Below are 19,812 nucleotides of genomic sequence, written 5' to 3' on the forward strand. Positions count from 1 at the left end.
TGGGGCAAAAGGTGAGAGGGGCAGGGCTCCGGGGGAAATCCAGGTGAACATTCTTGCCTCTCTCCAAACAATCCAAACATGAATCCACTCAAACACTCGTCGCTCAGGGAACACCAGGGAAAACAGTCCAGAGGGTCTGACTCTGCACACAAAGAAACACACAACTACATGGAAAAACATTTGCTAGACGCTCGACTTTCACTGACGCGATTCTCACAACGATCCAGCGAAGAATAGCCATTGCTTCTTGGCTTAAATGCCATCCACACTGATGAGGCACAGGTGTTTCCTCCTCCGAGGGCGCGGGCCAAGGGCGTGAAGCCATAATGAGTTCCGCCCTGGCGAGAGAGAGAGAGAGAGAGAACTAGAGAGATAGAGAGAGAAATCAGCTGATCAGCGACCAGCTGACCCTCCAGGCCGTGACACACACTGTCCATACATTTGGACTGCACTTAGTTGTTGTTATAGGGGGTAATTAAAGCATATCAGGTCTGACATGCCTGTTAGAGAGAAGGAGCAAACAAGAGAAACTAAATAAAAACTTTTGGAAATTTGATATTTTATTTAGTTTCTCAAGTTTTCCATAAAAAAAATAATAAAAAACTTCAAGAAGGGGAGTGGAATAGAGCAGGTTTTAATTTGTGTGAGGCAAAGCACTCAGTGACCTATCTAAACCGTATGGACCACCGAAGAGGCATTAATATACAATATTATGCAAACAATCTCAACCTGCATTTCTTTATATACTGCTCAAAACACAAACTTAAAGGAAGACTTAGGAAATACATCAAATCTTGGTGGGGGGCAAAAAAAATCATGCCGATATTAAACAATGCTTGCCTTGCTTGCCCTGATAAAATGCCACAGGTAAAGTATGTTTTGCTGTTTAAACTGCTGATTAACTCGCAAAGCAACTTGTTGAGTTATTCATCAAAAAGTACTTACCTCCTTTGTTGTTCTCTACTTTGCTTTGTCTGGACTGTGTAGATAGGCAGTTTGAGAAGATACTGCAGAATCAGGGAGATCACAGAGAAGACCTTAAGCCAGATATTAAATTACATTTTCAGATACTGCAAAACTCAAAATTTACTAAAGTATTCAACCAGATGCTCATTAACATTTAATCAAAGCCACACTGTTTCCCTAATCTCAACCATTTGCTGCTTCGCTTTATCATATGAAGCTCAAGACGTCAACTCTGAATTTTTGCATCCATTTCGTCCACCTGGAGTTTTAAAAAATATTTTCTACTTTCTTCAGTTGATGTGATGCTTATCATCAAAACAGAATTTGCAAAGAGCATTAGTTGAATTTAGTCTTTAAACCAGCACATTCAGCTCCGACAGTGACACTTCTCACTAACTTCTTAACTCCCAGAGGTTTCAGCCACCTTTAAGTCAACAACATCCATCACCTACATCCTGAAGGAGCCCTTTGAACTAAGCAGGAACAGCAGTGGCTTGCCTTCATCCATCTACTCAGATATCACACTAAGAGGAGAAAACATCTCTCTGAGCTTCAGTACCAATCAGAGTCCTGCTCTTCTGCTCTATGTCAGCTCGTTCTACAGAGAGTACCTGATCCTGCTCATCAACAAAAATGGTGAGGACTCTCAGATAGCATTTTCTCTTGGCTGTCTTTTGTTGATAAATGATTGTGTCTTTTTAATTCTGCAACCTATTTTCTCATCTCATTGTTCCTGCAATTTGTTGAATTAAGCCTCTCCTCTCTCCTTTGCTTTCTCCTCCCTCTCTGTCTGTCCTATGCTGCTTTTTTCCAACAGAGCCTGACTAGTCGGGTTGGGTTTGAAAAAAAATATCTGGTGCAGATATAATAAAATGATCATTTATTTTTGAGAGGGGGGTCTTTTTTAAATTATTTATTTTTATTTCTTTGTTTTGTTTGTCGTGGTTGTTTTGTCATTGTATTCAAAGTAAGTAAACTGGAATAATAGGAAATACCAATCAGATTCAAAACTCCAAAGGGGCTGATTAAAATATCTGGATTTATCGTCTAAGCTACTGAAAATATCCTTTTTTGTTATGAATAGAGTTGTTGTTGCTTTGTAGACACAATATTGAAGCTTTTTAATGACACAAAGAAAGCAAGTTTAAATTAGCTGATCAAGCCAATATCAAGTATCTGAACTCTTGCTGAAGTATCCAATTAAATCCCAGGGAGAGTTTTATTTTGATTGTGCCAAAGCACAAATCAAAGCAATTTCCTAAAGGCCCCTTCTACTGCACAGAAAAAGAATTTCCCAGATGACTCATTCACTGAAATCCTGCTCCAGACACTGCTCCAGCTATAAGTCTTTTTATTATAAATATATGGCTTTATGATAAGGGAATTAATCACTAATAGCCCATACTGAAAAAAAGTCAAAATGAGAGAAATAGCATAGAGTATCAAATTATATGTGTAGTACTAAAGAAATATTATTTCTTATCATTTCTGTTCATCTTTTAAGCCTGCAAGAATCTCAGAACATTCAAATTATATCCGCAGCCAAGGGATATAAATGTAACAGTGAAACATGATCAATTTTGTATCATGGAGTTTAATCTTAGATATAAAGATTGGCTCAGGGGGTTGGGAAGCACATCTGTAACCGGAAGGTCGCCGGTTCCATCCCTGGGCTCTCTGTCCTGGTCGTTGTGTCCTTGGGCAAGACACTTTACCCTACTGCCTACTGGTGTTGGCCAGAGGGGCCGATGGCGCGATATGGCAGCCTTGCTTCTGTCAGTCTGCCCCAGGGCAGCTGTGGCTACAACTGTAGCTTGCCTCCACCAGTGTGTGAATGTGAGAGTGAATGAATAGTGGCATTGTAAAGCGCTTTGGGTGCCTTGAAAAGCGCTATATAAATCCAATCCATTATTATAAAGTGTTAATTCTTACAGTATTACGTGGTTTGTAGACGATCTATTAAAATATTCAGATGTGTGGCTTGTTTTCTTCTTTGGTTTTATTAAACAATAGTTTCTTTCATCTACTACCCGAGCTAACCCGAGTTTTTGGCCTAATAACCCCAACCATATAGCAAGCAGGTCTGGCCCGGATCTGGTATCAAGCCGGCACTGCAGGCTGACTTCTGGCATGATACGTATGTCTTTCAGATATGGGCAAGGCCTGGCATAGATGGCACTGTCTATGTGATGGCATGACATTTCTGGTCAATTGTGGTTTGGTTTATGTGGCCCAGGCTCTTAGAAAACAGGTCTGGCCCAGATCTGGCATCAAGCTGACACTTTTGACTGACCGGTGTCATGACAGGGTGTATGTCAACCAGATGTGGGCCATGTCTGGCAATGATGGTACTATTTATGTTCCTATTTTCCTATTTTACTTAGAAGACCCAAATGCCATGTTGCAATACTATACTTCTATGGTGGCCAACGTTTCAAATGCAGGTTTGACAGGTTTGTGAGTGTACACTTTATCCAAAACCTAGTGAGGGTTTACTTGCGTTTACTACTTGGTGGCTGTAGCTCAGGAGGTAGAGCAGGTCGTCTACTGATCAGAAGGTTAGTAGTTTGATCCCTGGTTCCTCCAGTCTGCATGTCAAGAGTATGCAGTTAGGAAGCACTCAGTTTAGAGAAAGTGGGTTAATGTGGCATGTTGTATAAAACACTTTGAGTAATCCGGGAGACTAGAAAAGCGCTATATAAGAGTCAGTCCATTCATTGTCAGAACAGAGTTTTGTCATGTTACCTTTGCATGTTCTGGCACATGTTGTTGTTACATGGCTTGATTAAGGTACACATTAGGCTGACATCTGGGGCCAGAGCGGAAATTGGTCTGGGCCAGCACAGGGCCAGCAGTGTGTCTGCAACTGGCCCGTGGCTGCACACAACTTACACATGGTCCACATACTGCAAAGAATGACGGCCCTTTGGTGGCCCAGATCAGGTTTGCCAGACGTAGTCCACACATGGGCCAGCGCAGGACCACCAGTGCGTCTGCAACTGGCCTTGTGCTGGCCCTCGTGTGGGCCACATCTGGCAAACCTGATCTGGGCCATCAAAGGGCCATCATGCTCTGCGGTATGTGGGCCATGTGTAAGCACATTGTGTGGGCCAGATCCGGGCCATACCAATTTTGCTATGTGGATAACATCCCATTAACCATATTGTGAATCAGGTGACTGTAGAACTCGACTCCCGCACGTCAACTTGTTTGTTTTCAAGTTTGAGAAAATTTGCAGTTGTATTGTCTGGTCAGATTATGAGTAGTTAGAGGAGGTGATGCAATGAGAGACCATCAATTTAGTCAGACATCTAACATTTATTATAGCAGTAGAATACAGTCAGATTTAGCTTCTGAGCTCACCACTTGCTGCGTTTATAATAAGGGAAGTCATGAGAAAAAGATTTACAAGTGTGGGCGAGGTGCAGCACTGCCTGCTGTTTCAACCCTTCAACACGATACATAGTAGGAGGGACACTAGCATGTTAGGAGGAGGATTTTGCAGGGATAGGATATGAAGAGAGTGCGGCATGTTGTGCATGTCTGACACAGTGCAGTTAAACTAATTTACTTGAACTTTATCACAGGCTTTGCTCCATTTGTGCCAACTGCAACTGTAACTGCAGACATGTTGAGGCCAAAGATTACCATTTAAAGAATAATACGGATTCATATTTTGCATTATTCCATGAATAGATCTACTTTGTTGTTTGTGGTCTTTAGTAACATTATATTTAACACATATCTAACACAGTTCTTGTCATCGTTTGAGAACACTTTGACCAAATGACCACTTTTGACTTTCTGACTGTTTTATTCTGTATCCATTCGACTACAATTGTACTGTTGCTTTGTGTTTGTGAAGACGAGCTGGAACTGAGGTACAAGCTGCACAGCGGCAGAGATGTGGAGACGCTGAGAAGCAGAGTCATAAACGTGGCTGATGGGCGCCTGCACACAGTGATTGTTAGGAGACTGGCAGATATCGTCTCTGTGCAGGTGAATACAAACACACGGGAGATTTTTCTTACTCTCTCTTACCGGTTTCTGCTGCTTCTGCAGACATAAGCAAGCTGGGCTGTTACCACCAAATGGAATGACACACAGGTTTTTCTTCCCCCAGAACTCCACCAACATTTAAGTCTAAGAGCTAAAGAGTACATTGTTTAATTAATCTGCTGCTCACACTGCTTTAGCCGCTGGTGCTATAAGGAGTCTGCTGGCAGGCTCTGAGTGGAAGGGAAGTATTGTGGGCTGATGCTTGCAGCTATTTCTTTAATTTAAAAACCAACCCTGACCACAAGGATGCTTTCGGAAGTAAAATAAAATATAATAAATGGCAGATTTCCTCTCTGTAGTCAAGCTATGACAACCACTCTGTTTTCTATTGCTCCACTTAAGTCTCAGCATTAGCAAATGTCTTATTGACAAATGAGACTAAAGCCCAAATGTCATTGTTTCCTAGCTTGTTTTTTTTAAATAGAGAGGATCTCTCTCAGACACGTTTACTACCTCATTATTTTCCTGCTCAGCTGCTGTGAATCGCACAGTCACATTTCAGACTGCCTCTCATTAGAATATGCAGATCAGGCTCCAGGCTGAACATATAATCCTCACATGTTATGCTTTTTCCTTCACTGTGGCTCACATAGCCGTCGTCATTTAAACACTTGACATAAAAGTCTTTGCTTAATGTTGTTTTCAGATTGACCAGAACGCCAGAGAGGACTTGAACTTGACATCTGATGTGGAGTTCAACAGCATCAAATCACTCATACTGGGCAGAGTGGAGGGTGAGTGTGGCTATCTTAGGACATGCACCAGTACCGGCTCATTTGAATAACAGTACTGAGATGTTTGGCCTCATGTGGCAAAGTGGTGTTCTGGATCCTTGTGCTGTTCTCTGGTCATCATGTTGTCTGGAACAGAGGGAAAGCTGCAGCCCAAGCAACAGCTGTGACTCTGTGAAGCAAATCAAGCTAACATCCATATTCAGCTGGTCACTCTCTTGAAGAGATTAGAAAAGGACAGCACTCTGCGAAAGTCACTGCGATGTAGATGCATCTAAAAGTATGGTAGGTTAAGATAATTGTGTAAATGGCACTAGTGCAGAAGTTCAAAATATACCTGCATGTCTGTGCAGTTTTATCTGTGGTATCAGGGTGGTGAGTAACACAGTCTTTATATCTGTCTAGCTGAGCGAGGCTTCAGACAGCTGTAATCATAACAACTTCAGAAAAAGGTCCTTCACTTTGTATGGTAATGAGGAGAGAATGAAAAGAACAAATTACTTAGAAGATTGGAGTCAGCACCTTCAATTCAGCATAACAACCAAAAAAAATAATAAATCTAATCTGCTGTGGGTAGGGTCAAACTAAACCAGGAAGTCAGGAGGTGCCGTTCCCCCTATTCCTCTATGACAGAATGTTGTATTTCAGCATTGCTGCAGTAGTTGCACAGCTGATTTATCTGCAAGGAGTTCTCATTATGAAAGAAACACTTAAGTGAATTCCCTACGCTGTTTTTGAATAGCATCACTTGGGATTTTTCACTGCTGCTAGAACCTGTGGGCGTTAGAAAGGATTTTATATTGCTAAAATAGAAAATCACTGTTTCTCAAAATGTAGAGGTAGCACAGGGTAAAAGTGCTGCAACACCTCTTAACCTTTGAATTCAAGTGTTTTAAGTTCAAAAGCTACAGATGTAAAACATCAAGCTCCTAGTAATGCAGTGTCTTTACAAACATTTGTGGAAGGACTGGTTGTTATAAACAGCTCAATAAATCTGAGTGCTCTAATAATATGATGCCACCACCGAAACAAGTCAGTTTGTCAAAATTCTTCCCTCTACAATTAACTGTAAGTGCTGTTATTGCAAACTGGAAGCATTTAGAAATCATAGTAACTCAGCAATACAGTGGCAGACCATCTAAAGTAGCAGAACAGGGTCACCCCGTAAATAGTGCGTATTGCTGACTCAATAACTGCAGGGTCCAAACCTCCCCTGGCATTAACATCAGCACAAACAGTGTGCGCCAGGAGCTTCAGGGCATGGGTTTCCATTGCCAAACAGCTTCTTTAGGTGTAATGTGTAGAAGGCTCCGAAACAACCCAGTATCACAGAAAAATGTGTAAATGGCACGACATCCACCATCTCCATTCCACAGTTTGAATCTCCAAAGTATTAAATGGACATGCATGCAGGAATTGTATTGCTGCATGCAGAAGTTGCACACTAGCAGGGGTGAAAAAAAATTTAAAGCCAAGAGGCTGGTAGTGAACAAAAAACATATAAAGTGTATTCCAGGCTGCTTAGTCGCCAGAAAGCTAGGCGGCTAATTTGTGTAAGAATGTCTATTTAAACACTTTCCCTTGCTTCTGCATCCATGTCTATTTCATATCTATTTCATGCTTTGGACCGGCGTGTCTATTTTGCCATGATATCGAGTGGCCCAGTACTTTTATCCATTAGCCCTGGCCCTAAAGTACATGAGCCAAGGGATTAGCAACGCTTTCTGAAACCAGTTTTGACTCGTACATTTTTATTTATTTTTTTTGCAAGATCAGGCCTCTCATTTCACTATTCCCTTATATATCTACGTGTAGGGTTTTTTTTTTCGATATTTTTGATGAAATAAGACAATGAGTGGGAGAGGAGGATAAATGGGATGAACATAAAATACATTTGCTTTCTGTGTTGTGTTGTGAATAAAATGTGATTAAATTACATTTTGTTTTAATTGACAATTTGCACAGTGTCCAAATTTTATAAAGCAATTGGGGCTGAATTTTGTTTTTGTCAGGAAGCTACTGAACTCCTTCCTGTACTTGGTTCACAAGTAAGAAACAGATATAAATTGATGCTGTTGCTGTTTTTAGGTCCTCCTTGTTACGTTTTAAAAAAAAAATTTATTCTTGACCCAGTCTGTGTTAGTATGTAACCCCACTGCCCCCATGCTGAGCCAGAGGACTCGGGCAGTCATATCAGTATCAGAGAGGCAGCAAAATAGTTGATATACTGTCGCTCCCTGCCAGCCCTGTCATCCATCAGCCTAACTAATGGACCAAGAAAGAATGGAGAGATTCAGATGCTCACAGAAGGAGACAGAGACAGTGAAAGGAGGTGGAAGTAAAGTTTTTTTCAGTTCATATACTGTCAGGGTTTGGCTACATAAACACCTTTTGACTCTTTTTAGCATTTTGCACCCAAGGATTATTCATTGTGTAAGATTAGTATCAAAACTTTTGCCACATCAGCTGTAATTTTACTAATACATGTTGAGTTTGAGATGTTCAATTCCACATATTTTAATTTTTAATATATATTTTTATATATATTCTTTTTCTCACAAGAGGAGATGTTGTCTTCTTAATACATTAGGTGGTTAGACTTGTGAGCCTGCATGCTGTGTTAAAGAAATTAGTTTTCTTTCAAATACATCCATCATTCTACCACCACAGCTTTTCCTTTTATTTTTTTTCCTGTCCTCAGTCATACCTTGCTGACTCATGCATATATGCACATGACACAAGATACTTAAATCAAAGTCAATTTACGCTGAATTTAAAAACTCAACGCCTGATCAAATATGCAGCTGATAAACTGGCCTCTCCAACCAGGCCACTCTGCAGTGTCCCATTAATGTGGTGAAAAGTTGTTTCTCTCTGGTAATAACTTAGATGACTGCCAGTGATGTGCTGTGTAATCAAATTGCACTGCAGGAATAATTGTGGTTTGTACTGACATTTATAGCTGCTTAAGATTTTATTTAGCACCTGCTGCCACACATAGCGGGGATGTGACTGTATTAGAAAGTAAGACTCACTCCTTAAAGAGGTATGCACACGAGAAATAGGTACACTTTTTTTATGCTGGGCTGGACCCTGCTTTTGTCTTGAGAACTGTTCATATTGCCATGATAGCGTCTCACAGTTGCTGAAGATTGTTGACTACACATCCATGATGTGAATCTTTCATTACACTTAATCTTAAAGGTGGTCTATTGGATTAAGATCTGGTGACTGTGGAGGTCATTTGAGTGTAGTGAACTTACTGCCCAAGTTTAAGAAACCAGTTTGACGTGGTTTAAGCTTCGTGATATGTTGCATTATTATTTTGGAAGTAACCATTAAAAGGGCACACTGTGGTCACAAGGTTCAAGGTTCAAGGTTCTTTATTATTTGTCACATGCATAGTTATACAAGTATAACACACAGTGAAATGTAGCCTGACACGCTCCTCGACATGTGCAAAAATTGGGGAGGGTGTAGAGGAAGAACATTATATATATATATATACATACATATAGTATATACACTGGGTGAATGTGCAGTAGTAGCAGCAAGCAGGTGAATTCTGTACATTAATATGGATAGATATCTGACTATTTTACAGGATAGACAATATAAACATATTTAAAATTAAAGGAATTGAAATGTACATTGTTCCTTGGTTTAGTGTCTGGAAGAGTCCTGTCTCAGTCAATTATAGATGATGTGAGAGGGTGGGTGTGTGTGTTTAGGGCACGGATGGCTTGGGGATAGAAGCTCTTCTTGAGTCTCTCTGTCCTTGCCCGGAAGATGCGGAACCTTCTACCAGATTGCAGAAGTTGGAACAGTTTGTTGCCAGGATGGGACGGGTCCTTCAGTATCTGCGCTGCTCTAGTCCGGCATCTCCTGGTGTAGGTGTCCTGAAGCGGGGATGGAGACAGTTAGCAAAGGGATGGATGGAGACAGTTAGCAAAAGTACTCAGGTTTGCTGTGGTATTTAAATGATGCTCAGCTGCCCAAAAATGCTCAGCTGCCCAAAAATATGACACCATTACACCACCAGCAGTCTGAATTGTTGATGTAAGGCATGTCGTTTCATGTTGTTACTCCAAACTGTGACCCTACCATCTGAATGTTGCAGCAGAAATCCAGAATCACACCAGGCAATCTTCTATTGTCCAATTTTGGTGAGCCTGTGCAAATTGTAGCTTCTGTTTCCTGTTCTTAGGTGACTGGAGTGGCAGCTTGTGTGGTCTTCTGCTTTTGTAGCCAATTTGCTTCTAAGTTTGACCTGTTGTGCATTGACAGAGCTCTTCTGGATATCTTGCTTGTAACAAGTGGTTATTTGAGTTACTGTTGGCTTCCTGTCAGCTTGCAAGAGTCTAGCCATTCTCTTCTCACCTCTGAGGCATTTTCACTCCAGCAAACCACCGCTCACTGGATATGTTCCCTTTTTTTCAGGCCATTCTCTGTAAACCCCAGAAGTGTTACAAATCCCAATAATACCATCAGATCAGCAGAAATACTGAAATACTTAGACCAGCCTCGTCAGGCACCAAGAACCGTGCCACGTTCAAAGTCACTTAAATTGCCACTATTTTGTGCAGATGCAGCACGACAGACACAACATAATTTGTGTGGCTTTGATGCTGGATGCTATGATTTATGCCCCATCTCAAAAAACACAGTCGCAACCCGCCTTTTGATGCCATGTCAAAAAAGAGAAACATGCAGGATAAATGCTGAATGATCATTTAAGAAAAAACCAAACATGGAATTAAAACAAGCAGAAACAGACGAGGTGCTATTATTAAGAAAAGGAGTAAGGGTGTGTGAGTGGATGAGTGAACAGTGCTGAGGTCGAATTATCATGAGACTCAAAACCATGAAACATGTTGAAGAACAGCACTCAAAGGTGTGAGGAAGAGTGGGGTTTATATAGGAAACGCTGGGCTCAGGTGTCTCCAACTAGCCTGATCTGCTATCCTGCCCCACTCATACGCTATGCTGGAAGTAGAAAAGAAATAGAGCAGTGACAAAGGCAAGCAGACCATCACAGCCCTTTGACGTTTATTTTTTCTTTAAAGTTTGCTTCACTTTCCCAACCTTTTGATACTGTCATCATATTGCTGTTGATGTGTACGAATACTGTATAACTGTATAACTCTGTTAAAGCAATCAAAGACTTTGAACATAATGAGTGGTTGTTCATTGTCGTCAAAGTCGAGGTTTTATTTATCTGCCCCCTTTTCCCTCTCCTTGCTGTGTGTTTCTCCCTCTGGATTCAGAGCCTGATGGATTGGATGCCGAGATGGCCGAGCTGGCCTCGCTTGGGTTCACTGGCTGCCTGTCAGGTGTTCATTTTAACTCCATCAGTCCTCTGAAAGCTGCTCTGCTCCATCCTGACAGCCCTGTTATTGTCACCGGCCCATTGGTACAATCAAGCTGTGGTTCCTCTTCTCCAGCCAACACCTACGCAGCAGAAACAACACACTCCTTATCAGGTACAGGGAGCAAACTCAGCCTCTGTATGCTCAGTTTATGTATATATTATTGGCCAGCCCTCTCCCATCCACCCACCTTCTCCTGGTGTGGGAATCTGTCTGGTACGCCTTTAATATTATTCTTATGGCTGTTCATTAGACTTTCTTATTGGCTCATTAACCATCCTCCTCGGTAAACAGACAGAGTGATGGCACAGCGGCAGATGAGATTAGTCAGACAACTGTAGTGAGGTCCTTTAAGGCTGTGCTGAGACTTTAAACAAGCACTCTCAGTACTGACTGATGGCTTTCTCAGTAACTCTACCTTCTGTCACTTTATTTCATATATATATGTATATATACATGTAGAGATATATAGAGATAGAGATAGATGTGTGTATGTTCTTGCCTTCTCATCTTTGCTCTACGTATTTTTCTCCTCTGCCTCTGTTTGCAGGCCAGCCTGGTTCAGTGGATCCAGGTCAGCCTTTAGTCAACACCATCAGAAGTGACTCCGCTCTAATTGGAGGTAATGCTATTCTTCTCAGCAGGAATAAGAACAAATCAATAGATTATAAAAGTTGAATCAAAACCTTTGGGAAGATGCAGTTCTGTAGAACTGAACACCTTTTTTTGGTTATTCGTCAGTTTTTCTTGTGACTGTGTTTATGTGGGCTTTCTTTTGCATGTGTGACTCACTGCTGCTTCGTCGTATGTGTGCTTGAAGGCAGTCAGGAACTTTGTGAACTGCCAGGTTGTTCTCTCTGTCCTGCACCATGGTTATAGAAACCAAATTTCTCATTTGCGGGGCAGCTACGATGACAGGTTGTTGTGGACGGCAGACTTTAATCCATTACTTAAGTGCATCTAAACACAGTATTTGGCTGCAGCCTTGTTTGGCTAAAGATTAAACAAATGTGACAAAGTGAGTTTTAGAGGTGCTGGTGGGCACATTCTTCAACTCTGCAGAAAGCTGCTCTTACCTCCACCAAGGAGGTTTTGTTTTTGGTAACGCTTGCATGCATGGTGTCATTCTGTCTGTAAGCTTGAAAAGTTTCAAATAAATTGAATAAAACTTTGTCGGGGTGTAAAGTGGGGCCAACTTAACGATCCATTTAAATTTTCCTTACCCATGTTTAGGTATGTTTCCTATGTTTGTGTAATCAAAGTAAACATGTCATGCTACCCTTATGTGATTTTTAACATATGGTTAAAAATTAGAGAGCGATAATTTTTTTTCAGGTTTTTTAGCACAATTACACAACATCTGAAACAATTCAACAATTATTTTTCTTTCTTTTTACCTTTCTGTTGTTTTTAGGGGTGATTGCTGTTGTGATTTTTGTCACCCTATCCGCATTGGCAGTGATGGCCAGATTCATATGCAGCAGGAAAGAAACATATCGGAACCAGGAAGTGAAAGCAGCTCAACCTGAAGACAGCAACGAGTTCCCCTTCAGCGGCCAGCCGGATTCTCCGAGCGCTCCCAGTGAAAACCAGAAGGAGTATTTTATTTAGCAGGACTGCTAAATAACCGCTCACTGACCTGGCCCTGTACAGATCAGGAGGACTTATTCTCAGTGCTTTATAAAATACCACTGAGCTTTTTTCTTTGTTACCTTTTTTTTTTTTGTAAATGTTGTATAATTTGCTAGAAACACTGGCAAATGTGTTGGACTCCATTTCCCTGGAAGTAATCGATGGTGTCACTTTGATGTACATAATATTTAATGATGCACAATAAATGGTGATTTGTGTGCTTATTATCCAAATTCTCTGCCATTGTGAAATGCTACAATTAATTTATTAAAAAGAAAAACAAAGGTAATGGCACATTTATGCTTGATTTTTAAAGAAAAAAGAAACACTTTTCTACGAGGATGATGACTTTTATGTAAAAAATCGAGATGTCAGAGCCATGTTTTAAAAGATGGGAAGATGGACTTTACTGACAGGAGGATTGATATGCGTGGTTAACATGTGAAACCTCAGCCAAAGCACAGTGCAAGAATCAAACAAAATCCATCTGTTTTAACTTAACATAACTTCAACACCTGCTGTATATATAAATAATAAACTGTCAGTCAGTCCAAAGCTTTACGTCAACCCTTTGTCACCGAGTTGGTCGGAAAGCTTTTATGCTACTCCGTGTACTTTTTCATGAACAAAATAAAAGCTTTACAATGAGACCAAGGTTTGGGTTTTTTTAAAGTTGCCTACCTGTACCTCCTGCAGTGAGCAGCCAGCCCGAGAACTCAAGGCGACACGGACCATAAAACACCATCTCCCTGCTTTCACTCTGCAGACATTTCATCTGTTTTTGCCGTTTCCTCTGTCTTTGCCTGATAGGTGTCCTGAGGACATAACCACACTAGAACATTCTTACCACACCCGAGCATGTTTGACCCCAAACTCCAGTTTGTTTGACTAGTGAGACTGCTGTGTTCCCTCCAAAAATCACCCAAATAATCCACAAAGTTAAAGCTTTAATGCTCCATTCACTTCGGGATAAAGGAAAGGAAGCACGGGTACAAAATATGGGGAATATGAGAGGAAAAATGAAGAATACTCACTCTGAAAGTTAAGCGCAGTGTGATGCAGGCTAGCAGTGGGTGGGGTGTAGGACAAATGTACGAGGCAGCCGAGCCTGGCAGCGCCCCAGCCTGTAGATAAAAACATGTTCAAGTTTTGTGACATCTGGTGTACATTCATCGGCCCTTTTATGTTTACCCAGTGGTCCTTTTACAAACTTGTCTATTGCTGCAGAGCTATGCATCATCTCATCTTAGCCTTGCTGCAGGTGCACCCCAGTTTGAGAAAGGATCCCTTAAGGATAATCAGAAAAAGAATTAGGATGAACTCAAGGAGACGGCTGTGTAGAAATGATGCAATGAAAGCCAACCAACTCAGTATTGATGCTTGTTACATATATATTTCACTCTTTATGCAAAACTCTGAATCATTGGAGGTTTTTTGACCAAAGAAGTGAAAAAGTAGTGCTTTTTTTTTTTCCTTAATGGTTTCATGCATCACAATGTGAAGTCATTACTGCAGAATTTAGCTATTTGTTCTTTTTTGCTCATTTCTCTCAAAAGCTGTCATTGCCATTCAAATAAATGTCTTTGTTGATGCTCTTTAGCACAGAACATCCACGCAAATGCGATGATACATTTTTCATGAAAATGGTTACTTGCTCTTCTACACATCAGCTGACTGCTGGTGTTTTTGTCTTTCCCGTGGAGCAAATAAAGAGATGCATTGTCTTTTCCAATGTAGCTGAGAAACCACAAAGTGCTCCAAATGCAAACTTTATGCTTAGAAAATCAAAGGAAAGCAACAGCAAGGCGATGCCCAATGAGTGGAGAGGTAAACAGGGGAACGGTATGGATCATGTCTGCAAAAAATAACTTAAAAAGAAAGTAATTTTTGTGGTTTCACACAGCTCCCATCAGAGGACTACTATGAATAAGTCTTCTACACAAAACAGCAGTCGTCTGCATTTTGATTGATGAAACAAAATGAAAGTGTATAAAGTGAATCCCAAGAAAAGGAGAAATGTTCTCCTGCAAAGTACCCGGTCTCAGTACGTCTAGATCTGCTGCATAGCCGAGTCTCTGCTCCTTCAGCCTGCAGTCAGTCTCTTAAAAGCAAATGTTTTTCTTTAACAACATACCAATAATAAATCTAAAAGACACACAAAAAATGCTGTACTTCTTTTACAGTTTTCTTGTTCATGGAGAAAAGTGTGATTAATTCACTGCAGACTGTAGACAGTGGAACATTTATAAATGCTGACCCTATAAATAAAATTAGGACGACTCACCAACCGAACAGTCATAGCAACATCATTTATATGCATAAGTTAATCTATTCAGTCTGTACTAACCTTTATAGCTGCAGCTACTTTTTTTGCTTCAGTTCAGTTCAGTTTTATTTATTTGGCACCAAATCACAACAACAGTTGCCTCAAGGTACATTATGTTTTAAGGGAAAGCTCATATAATAATAAAGAGAAAACCCCAACAATCAGACGACTCGCCATGAGCAGGCACGTGGAAACAGCAGGAAAGAAAAACTTCCTTTTCAGAGGAAGAAACCTCCAACAGAACCAGGCTCAGGGAGTGGAGGCCATTTGCTGTGACTCACAGACAGGACAACAGGGAGCAAGAGAAAGTTATAGTTGACTATTAATTATTAAAATCCAAATAGGTGTATAAAAATGAAAAGAGGCGAGCTCCCATCAGCCTAGGCCTATCGCAGCGTAGCTAAGGGAGGAGTCAGGGTCACCTGATCCAGGAAAGTTTTAAGCCTAATCTAAAAAGTAGAGAGGGTGTCAAACTGGGAGCTGGTTCCACAAAAGAGGGGCCTGAAGTTGCAAGGCTCTGCCTCCCACTCAACATGTGTTGTGTGGTGCTACTATGAGGTCTTAAAAATGTGATGGGTCTGATTATTCACTAAGTATTTGAAAGAAAGGTTTTTTGAAAGCTGGAATATGTTTCCTGAACCCTCAAAACCTTGGGCAAACACACTCATAAAATGAGTAAGGTATTTACATCCACAAGGTATCCCATAATTTTATAATACTCTGCATCTCTTAATGACATCAGTAGAGGTGTTTCCCTGCTCTGGATTATGGGAATAGACAGATTAATGTTTTAACACAAATCACCTGTCAATCACACACCAGCACCGATGTGATGAGACCTGAAACAGAAAAAAAGAACCTGTAACCAGGGTGATGCAACAATGTTGTTGAATGACTGTATTTGACATTAATATCCAGAATGGCTTTAGAATACCAATGGCAGAAAGCAAAGGATAAAAGCACAATAGGACTCATTTAAAGAGAAACTTCACCTTGTCATCGACTTGTTTTTTTTTTGTTGTTGTTGTTTTTAAAAGAGCCAGTTATTAATGTAAACCAAAAGCAAGAAAAACTCAGTATCTATGTTGCTTTGTGTAAATCATGACCCTGTAAGTAGTTTCTCGTAGGAACTAATTTGTCTGCCGTATTAGACTGGCCAGCCTTATCACTGTGCAGAAGGAAACTGTGTTTACCTGTGACAGGATGTATGGATTTTATGTTGTTCCAACTGAGATTCAAACACACAAAAAATGCTTGAAAAATGTTCCTACTGTTGTTATCCTGAATTCCTATTTGTCCTCACAGAGAAAAATGGCAACTATTCAATGAAACTATATAGCTTGCATGTCCTGTAACAGCTGCTAGTTTGGGGTTCTGCTGTCAGAAGCAGCCCAGGTGATTCAGACATCTGAGTGAGACCTTGGCTGAGAGCTTTAGTCTCTGGTGGTTAAAGAGGTTAAAGGGTAATAAATTTCCTCCTGGGACCAACTGGGGAAATTACACAATATGGGTTCTGCTAACCGTCCTTTTAAGTGGCGTAACTGCTTTTTAACGACTTCCTCTCCATCCCTCTGAGTGCTTGTTTAGTCTCTGTCCCCCAGTCATATAGAAGAGATGCAAAGCTTTTTATCTGCTTTTGTGTCTGCTGTTGGAACAAAGCCATTGCTGTTTGGATGGGTGGTTAAAGACACTTTTATGTGTTTCTTTTTGAACCAGAATCTTGCTGATTTTTACAGATCAGCTCTACTTTGGCTGATCTTTGTGTTGAATGTCCTTTTAATCATCACTTACGACCTTAAAGCAAACTTTTACATTGTATATAGGATTGTTTTTATGTTCAAATCTGGTTGAATGAAAAAAAAATTGTTGCTGTGCAGGAAATGCAGTGGAAAAACAGTGTTTAGAGGCAGCTGAGGTCTTTTGTTTCCCTGTTAAATGAAGCTGAAACACAGCAGCACTTTGCATCTCTGGAGCAAATTAAATTAACATAAATTTACATCATGTATTGTAGTTCCTAAACTTTTAAGGCAAGGTTTTCTTTATGCTCTATGTGACATTATTGATGGGTATTAATATGCTTCCATCAGCCTAAACACAGATAAACATCAAAGCTGACTAAACGGAAGCGTGTTTTATAATCGCCAAATTCCTTCCAAATTACAACATTTGGAGAGCGAAGAGAAGTTACTTCTTGGTCCAAACTTTCACGACAGGAATGAATTCATCTTGTTTAAGGCTGCAAGTTCTGGAAAGATGACTCACATCGCTAACAGAAGTTTCGGAAACAAATGAACTTCTAAGCAAAGTCAGCTCTGCTACAGCATTTTGAAGATTTTGACAAGGGAATACGCTCCTTTCAGCTGCTGTGTTGACACAAGGTGTTGCTATAGCAGGTATAGAAGTGTTTTACACCAGATGCTCTTCCTTGTCTACATCTGGCATTGAACCAGCAACCTTTCATTGCCTAAGCAATTGTGACAGAAGTACAAAAAAACAAAACAAAACACAGCAATAATACAATCATCCAACCCGGAATCTCAGTTTCTTCATTGAAACACATGGATTAGCTCATTATTACTTGTTGTAAGATACACATTTTTCCAAACTGTGTTTTATGAGTGCAAATGGCTTCAGTCTCTATATTCATTCATTACAACAAGATTGCATCAAATTTTGAATTTTGTGTGTTTCTCAGTCCATATCACAGATAGGTAAATTTGAACTTCTGGTATCCACCATAATCACAATAAATGGCGCAGGCATTCCCAGTGCTAAGTGGAATTTTCAAGTATCTGTACTCTGTTTGAGTCTGTTTCTTTTTCTTTTTTGAGAACTTTTTACTTTTACGCTCTAAATTTTAAACAAATATCTGTACTTTCTACTCCTTACGTTTTCAAAAAAGGCTTGTGACATTATGTGTTTTTTTTATGTTATGAATTGTGCTGCAAAACAAACCGAGGTAGACTTACTGATATTTAAAGGCTGCATGAAAATCCTCTGCAGGTTAGTTTGCTGTAATGTGAAGGGTTTAAAGTAAAGAAGCATTTGTGCACACTGACTGTGGTTTCATGTCAGAGTTAGGTTAGCAGAAGCTGATAATGCTGAGATTCATCCACTGAATTCCACCTTCACACCAACTTTATACCGTCTAATATAATAACAGTATAAACAGTGTACTGTCAGTGTAGAGGACGGAAATGAGGCAGGACATCTTATGAAACATCTTGTTAAATTCAGATGTGTAAATCCACAAAGAGCAGTAAACCTCAGAACAGCAGTAGCCCAGATCAGCCGATCACAGCCTGCATATAAAGAAAATCTACTGAAGCTCTCTATAGAAATTAGTGCGAGTTGTGAGTCTTTTCCGTACTCTGAACCACTACAACTGATTTTACAATTCCATACCTGCTCACCTGTTTTCTGTGTTAAAGGCAAAGACACCCTCCACAATGCAGACATCATGTTCCTTCTTTTTCTCTGCTCAAGATTTATATGTTTACTTGAAAATTATGTAAGAATGCAGTCCCCTGAATAAACACTGGATTCTCTGTTCAAACTGTCATCTCAGGCCTCATGAGGTGATGTCGCATGTTTTGATTGGGTGACTTGTTTACCCAGTGGGAGTAACCGGCAACTTCTTGGGCAGTGGACAGAAAAACAAAAACCTGAGCTGTAGTCCCCGCTTATTTTTCTTTTTGTTTTTCTAACTCTCTGAAGACAAAGAAACATAAAACAAATTAAGCATAATGTTCTCAGAAATCATTGATATAATTTCTGAGAAAAATCAACAGTTTATTATTTTTTCATTCAGTAACAATGAAATTATTTTTACTGTGGATTGAATGCTAATAACGAACAAATAATATATCTGCTGCTGGGAGACTCTTCATTTGATAATCACTGTATAAATGAAACCTGTCTCCACGTCTACTTGACATTCTTTGGATTACTACTTAATATCTAAAAAGTGGGACTCCGTGTGTTTCATGTATGTTATTGCCCACTTTTGTTTCTGTCTGCATGCCTGTCAGATTATTTCACACTCCCATGGAGCATCCTCTGTAACTGCTGGCATTTTTGAATAATCATTTTGTTTCAGTATCACTCCATGCTCACATGACTCTAAATTACCCAAATACCATTAGGATTTCCGCTCATCTCTAATGTAACATGTGGACTAAATTTAATTTAACACACTGCTCACTCAAAGTTGGTGTCAAGTGTTATGAATAAACGTGCTCTCACCTGAATGAAGAGAGTTGATTAATGCGTTCCTGTGAAACAGCAGCAATCAGTGGTAAGAGAAGAGGCGGGTGGAGAGAAAGAGCGTTGACTCTCTGCTGCTGTTTCCTGCTGCACTTTGGAGATCTGATGGATAATTACCAGCAGCCTTCTCCCTGATTAGTGATCTGATGAGACTGCAGCACTACAGGCAGAAAACACATCGCCACCCGCCTGATTATATACGACATCGCAGACCTCTGTTGTCACTTTGTATCCATCATAATTGTTCTGGAAAATTGATCTGGAATTGCAGCGTGGCTTCTATGGTGGCAAAACACTGTCAAGTTTAGAAACATGATTAAGCAAGTGAATGTAACATGAGCAAACAAAAAAGAGCACACAGGTAGATATGTGAACTCTGTGGTGCTATTTCAGCCATTTCTAGCAGTTTAGTTGCAGCATAAGGTAATGCAGGTGACATTAGCCCAATATCCCCATTTTTCCA

General features: G+C 40.3%; 1 protein-coding gene and 1 long non-coding RNA gene across 3 annotated transcripts in view; one reads left to right on the top strand and one right to left on the bottom strand.

Annotated features, from left to right (window-relative positions):
* LOC101467313 (contactin-associated protein-like 4) overlaps nt 1–13,407 on the top strand; it is a 106,456-nt gene extending 93,049 nt beyond the window's left edge. For both annotated transcript variants that reach the window (XM_004562100.3, XM_076875849.1), the window contains exons 19-24: nt 1,378–1,602; nt 4,832–4,965; nt 5,672–5,759; nt 11,024–11,239; nt 11,676–11,747; nt 12,540–13,407. In XM_004562100.3, coding sequence (XP_004562157.3) covers nt 1,378–1,602; nt 4,832–4,965; nt 5,672–5,759; nt 11,024–11,239; nt 11,676–11,747; nt 12,540–12,736 — 932 coding nt within the window. In that variant the 3' untranslated portion in view covers nt 12,737–13,407. The remainder of the gene's footprint in view (nt 1–1,377; nt 1,603–4,831; nt 4,966–5,671; nt 5,760–11,023; nt 11,240–11,675; nt 11,748–12,539) is intronic.
* Nucleotides 13,408–13,792: 385 nt separating this feature from the next.
* Nucleotides 13,793–19,427, bottom strand: LOC143413242 (uncharacterized). Its single transcript, XR_013093861.1, has 3 exons — nt 19,329–19,427; nt 15,888–15,922; nt 13,793–13,881 (listed from the first exon to the last, which is right to left on the bottom strand). It is a non-coding gene; the product is annotated as an uncharacterized LOC143413242 (long non-coding RNA).
* Nucleotides 19,428–19,812: the final 385 nt, after the last annotated feature.

The sequence above is a fragment of the Maylandia zebra genome, linkage group LG17, assembly GCF_041146795.1.
Source record: "Maylandia zebra isolate NMK-2024a linkage group LG17, Mzebra_GT3a, whole genome shotgun sequence".
Taxonomy (NCBI): domain Eukaryota; kingdom Metazoa; phylum Chordata; class Actinopteri; order Cichliformes; family Cichlidae; genus Maylandia; species Maylandia zebra.